The sequence below is a fragment of the Quercus robur genome, chromosome 1, assembly GCF_932294415.1.
Source record: "Quercus robur chromosome 1, dhQueRobu3.1, whole genome shotgun sequence".
In the NCBI taxonomy this organism is placed as follows: domain Eukaryota; kingdom Viridiplantae; phylum Streptophyta; class Magnoliopsida; order Fagales; family Fagaceae; genus Quercus; species Quercus robur.
The window spans coordinates 6,436,322-6,441,882 of NC_065534.1; the positions used below are offsets into that span (position 1 = coordinate 6,436,322).

The following is a 5,561-nucleotide window of genomic DNA, read 5'->3' on the forward strand; positions in this document are numbered from 1 at the left end:
TTTCTTAGCCTGTCTTTAATTTGCAGGTAATAGTCAGCTAAAATGGCAGATAGACAGACCAGGAGTCAAGAAACTAAATTCTTCCTCAGCCTACTCCTTTTCAAACTAAACCTGGATGGCAAGTTCTCATCATTGTTGAAGGAGTTTGGAAAAGGTCAGGATGATGGGATGGAGTTAAGCTTCGTTTCTGCAGAGCCCTTGTCCTTGTGAGTAGCAGGAGCTGCAACAGACTCGTAATGCTAGAAAGTCCTGGGAAGTTGAGGCTGATATGGATGCTATCAAATTGGTGGAAAGGAAGATTTTGTTGTCTTCCACAACGTTCAGAAAAAGGATCTTATCTCAAACTTGTGTGTTAGTGTCAGCAGCTCCGAAATAGTTCGTGTCCATTTACTCTAATCACCAACACAACTTAACGATTTTGCATGATTAAAGTCCCCCTACTCCAGTCTCACAAACGCAAACTCAGTGATGCCAGGTCTAACAGATAAATTTTTTTATAAAAGATGAATCCCAATCTTTAACAAGAAATAGAATGTAAGCAAATGAAACTGAAACTAACCATATACAGGCAACAAAATTCATTTATCATAATAAAAGCTGATCTTACCATACTAGTTTTAGGTGAGTAGAAGGACGACATCACCTTACTGCACAACACTCTTCATTCGCGTGCATGTGTTAGCAACTATAAAATGTAACAAGTAATTATGTTACGGTCCTTGAGCAGCCACTGTGTACATAATTTTACAAAAAAAGCTAAAGTCAAGCTATCGGGGGAGACGATTCTCGTGCAAATTTGTTGAAGCTACATTATGGAACTGTGTTGACGCAACATTGTGAAACATTGTTGGTACCAAATTATGTAACTGCGTTGGCACCACATTATGAAACTGATTGTGTAACTGTGCAGTCCGCATGTCAGACATTTCCTGCACGAGTATAACATCAAAAATATTATAGAAATGCATTCCCTTAATGAGCCTAACCAAGCTATACAGCTCAACACCTCATAAGAACACTCCAGGAGTCACAACAATTGAGTAGTTTGTGGTGACCTGGAGGTCTAACTGTTTCCAAAACTATGAAATCTCAACAAAGTACAACTCAAAGTTAAGGAATTTAAAATTTAATTTTGCATTTAAATACTGACATGTAACCAGTGTAATCAATGTTCTTGACCATATAAAAAATGTCATACCTAGTACACAAAATTCTCACTTTTGTGGGGTTTACGAGAGTTTATTAATAGGCAACCTTTTTTTTTTTATATATAAATCAATAGTTTGGGGTGGCGTTATCCCCATTCTATATGTTAAAGACCATATACAAAAGTTAAACCCAAGGGTTGTAAAAGTTGAGGTCACATCAAACTCGGTCCATTTATCAAGGATCATGAAAGTTGCACCTTTTTTTATTGGTACTTACCATTACCATATACGCAACCATCCACTCTTTTCTTTACTTCAACTTACCACAGAGAGAGAGATAGAGAACATTTAGGCACATAGACAAAGTAGCACTGCTACAAAGGGAGCAAGGATGATGATTATAAGTACCGGAGTTGCTTTCTAGTACAGGATAGTCCACAAATTAGGTGCTGTATTACAAGCATAGAAGTAACAAATCTTCACAAGTCATTGCCACCAGATTCTGCACGCGCACGTGTGTGTGCACGCGCATGTGAATGTGTGTGTGAAGTAAAGAATTTCCAAAAGGTGAATCCAACTCACCGAAAAGTAATTTTGATAGAGAATTGAGTTAATTTAAATTGAAAAGGAAATTACTTTCTTTTTTTCTTATATGCTAAATAAGTGTAATGGTGCAAGGACACATACCATTTGGAGAAATCCATCTTGTATGCCAACATTCACAGCTTCTGGCTGGGGTACCTGTTAATATAGACATGAAGCAAACATCAGTATGAAATACATTTACAAAGTTAACATGTCAACCATTACATTCACTAACCTTTCCTTTATTACTCGAACTATTTTCATTACTTGCCACTTCCTTCCCAGCCCCAGCTCTCCTAGGAGCCTTGTTTCCATTGGTTACTTTAGGATCAGGAACAATCTCATTAGATGAATTACCGCACTGATTCACTTCGACAGCACAAATAGCAGGAGTTGTTGAGGTCATATTTCTTGTGTCGTTCTCTACAGGGTTATTCACAATTGCACATTGCTTCAAAGCTTCTTTTATCGCACAGAGTGCAATATTGTAACTCTCAGGAGACAGTGAACCCTCTTCACCCAATATTATGGCTCGTCGACACAAATCATTAAATCGACGGACCTTAGACTGCACCTCATCCAATCTTTCACCAATGCTATGCCTGCTCTTAGCAGCATTAGTCCATCGCTGCAATATATATTTAGATGGGATGTTGAACACACCAGACATTTGGAGAACAACAATGGCATGTCTGCAGAGATAACCTTTATATTCAAATGAGCGGCATGAACAATATATATCCAATTTTGATTCATTCCATTCCACTGCATAATTCTGATTATCTTCAAAATCTTTAACAGTATATATTGTTATCGTCTCATCTTCATTTTCTTTCTTCAGATGACAAGCAGCTGCTCCCAAAACCTCTACTTGGAATTTCTTGAAAATTTCATGTGTGTACACTAGTGACATCTGTTTTTCAAATGGAGATGGAGACTTCAACTCAGGTGTTTCATGCCATGCATCAAAATTTGCTTTGGCTTCCTCTTCATACCTATCTTCAAGAATTTCCCTGTATCGTTTCATAAAATCTATCAACGAAGTCTCCCCTTGGATATATTTGTCAAACACAGAGTTTAAGCTCTCTGAGCGTAAATGTGTAGACAGCCCAGCAAAAGATAAATCTTTCATAAAAGTAGGCACCCAATGTGTGCGATCCTCATACAAGGATTGAATCCATTCAAGCTCTCTAAGATTAAATTTGTTGATCAATTTCCACCATCTCCTTTCAAATTGTTCCTCTGTCCATGACTTATAGATACATTTATTAAATTTTGCCATAAAATTATCATACCACATGCTCAAAAATTCAAGCTGTCTAGGGATCTTTTCCAATACATGCCACAGACAATAACAATGATGCGTGGCTGGAAAGATTGCTGCAACAGCTGCTTTTATGGCATTGTTTTGGTCAGAGAGTATTACTCTTGGAGCTCGTTCCCCCATCGCTAATAACCATGTTTGCATTAACCAAAAAAAAGTAAAATCTGTCTCATCTGCAATCAATGCACAACCAAGCAATGTGGGTTGAATATGATGGTTAACACCAATAAAAAACACCAATGGAATTTTATACTTGTTTGTGAAATATGTGGTGTCAAAAGAAACCACATCACCAAAGGTAGTATAGTCTTCCACGCCTTTGGCATCCACCCAAAACACATTTCTCAGTCGATGCTCTTCATTCAAATCGACTGCATAGAAGAACCTTGGATTCTCTTCCTGCATCTGCATAAAATGTTCAAGTAGTATTTGAGCATCCCCAGGTTCTAAAACCAAACTCCGTCCCTTATCATGCTGATTTCTCATATAACTCTCTAAGCAATCAACATTCTGATAGGCACTGAACAACTTGGATACTGCTGCTAAATTTTTCCGTCTTCGTACTCGGACATCATTCTTAAGTGGATCAGCATTTCTGTGACTTCGAAAGAAATGCGCCTGTGCAGGCAAAAGTTCATGATTATGCTCCTTCACAAAACTATATATATACCACTTACCATTTTGTCTTCTTTTTACGTGCATGCTTGCTTTACAACCAATTTTTGGAGAAGGTCGTGGATTGATGGCATCATCAGATTGCTGCTTATTTCCATATCTTATGCACGAAAATTTTGCATCAATAAATTCCCTTGATGCCCTAGACCGACGACTGCTTAATTTGGCAGTGCCAAATCCCACAGACTTAGCATATTCTTTGTAAAATGTATACGCGTCTTCATGCGAATCAAATTCCATGTCATCACGAGGCTCTATAATTGCATTATCCATGATGACATTAGAATCCATGATTGTTGTGGGAATATTCAGATCCACCTTGCACTTCAACTTCAAAATTGCTCAGAATTTATCTAAAGTAATTCATATGATGTCCCATAAATATTGTACAGAATCTCCTCCCATGGGGAGGGTGTAAATTTCCATCTCACCGATAACATTACCAAAGCACCTGAAACAAAGGGACATATATTTTGCCATCAGAATCAATACAAACTAATTTACAGTTTTTTTAGGCATATTATTTATCCAATAAACTGATTCTAAAATACATTACATTAATGCAGAAATTGAATGCACAGAATTGGAATTCTTATCATGTGGAATTACAGCTCAATGAATGAAAATTTTACAACTTTATAACTCCATTGTATAAATCAATCCTGGAATCATATGATTTTGCTTCTACATGCTATATCTTCTGTTAACATGCTCACACACATGCACAAATGGCACTGCTTTTCATACCATGCTGGTTTAAAATGCCTCCAAGACCTTCACATATCAGGTTCAGAGGTACCCATCACTTTACTTATTCTGTCCCCCCCACCCCGGATTTTTAATATTTTCTGAACATTAATCATATCACCTTCTTAATTAAACACGCAATCAAGTCTCTAGCTCAAAACTCAAAAAAGAATAGATGAAATTATTCTTATGGCTAGTAAAGCATCCAGGAAACTTCATGTCAGAAACACAAGGAACTAACTTATCACATTTTCCAACATACTCTTACTTCCCCCCACCCCAAAAACATAATAGACAACTTGTTAACAACTAAGATATATACTAATTTTTTTGATAATTTGATAGTTGAGGGAGATACAGGGCCGGCCCTTCCCTTAGGCGAGTTAGGCAATTGCCTAAGGCCCCCCCAAGTGGAAGAAACAAAAATTTTGGTAAATCCTATTAAACATTGGTTCTAAACAAAATCATTGACCAAAAATCAACCAGATAAACTACAAATCCGATCTAAGAGATTAACCACAAATCAAAACAAATAAATCCACTCAAAACCCTAAAAATTTTACCTTTCTCTCTACTCTCTGCTCTCCGCCTCTCTCTAGTCTCCAGTCTCCAGCTGAACCGCCTCAGCCTCTCTCTGATTCTCTACTCTCCGCCTCTCTCAAGTCTCAACTGCTCACCTCACCTCAGGAATCAGGTATAAAATTATAAATATTTGGGCACAGGGCACTGCATTTTATTTGTTAAGAACTTAAGATAACTTTGTTTGTTTGGGCCCTCCCTGGCTGGTTTTGTAACTTGTTTATCACTTATCAGTTTACCATTATGGCTGCCTGGACCCTCCCTGGACTGGGCGTTAAGTTTGGGCCTTCAAGGTTTTTTTTTTTTTTTTTTTTAAGTCTGCATTTTTTTTTTTTAAGTTATAGATAGGATTTGTTTTTTGTTTGTTTGTTTTTTTTTTTTTTTTTTTTGGTGGGTGGACCTTATTAATAAGTCTTGTGTCAGTGTTATGGCTATGCTTAAATTTTTGTTATGCTTATGCTTAATTTTTTCTTTTCAATTTATGTAGGTTGAGATTGCTAAAA

The 5,561-nt window shown here is 37.1% G+C and overlaps 1 protein-coding gene across 2 annotated transcripts; it reads right to left on the reverse strand.

Moving 5' to 3' along the window:
* Window positions 1-563: 563 nt before the first annotated feature.
* Window positions 564-5,278, reverse strand: LOC126717974 (protein FAR1-RELATED SEQUENCE 4). Of its 2 annotated transcripts, none has more exons than XM_050419990.1 (4): window positions 5,043-5,276; window positions 1,969-4,183; window positions 1,836-1,889; window positions 564-929 (listed from the first exon to the last, which is right to left on the reverse strand). In XM_050419990.1, exons 2-4 carry the CDS (start codon window positions 4,021-4,023, stop codon window positions 768-770), a joined length of 2,271 nt encoding a protein of 756 aa, XP_050275947.1. In that variant the 5' UTR covers window positions 4,024-4,183; window positions 5,043-5,276; the 3' UTR covers window positions 564-767. The 2 variants fall into 2 exon arrangements, with proteins under 2 accessions (XP_050275947.1, XP_050275955.1); XM_050419998.1 differs by lacking the exon at window positions 564-929 and adding an exon at window positions 1,391-1,597 and having other exon boundaries at window positions 5,043-5,278.
* Between the last annotated feature and the right edge of the window lie 283 nt (window positions 5,279-5,561).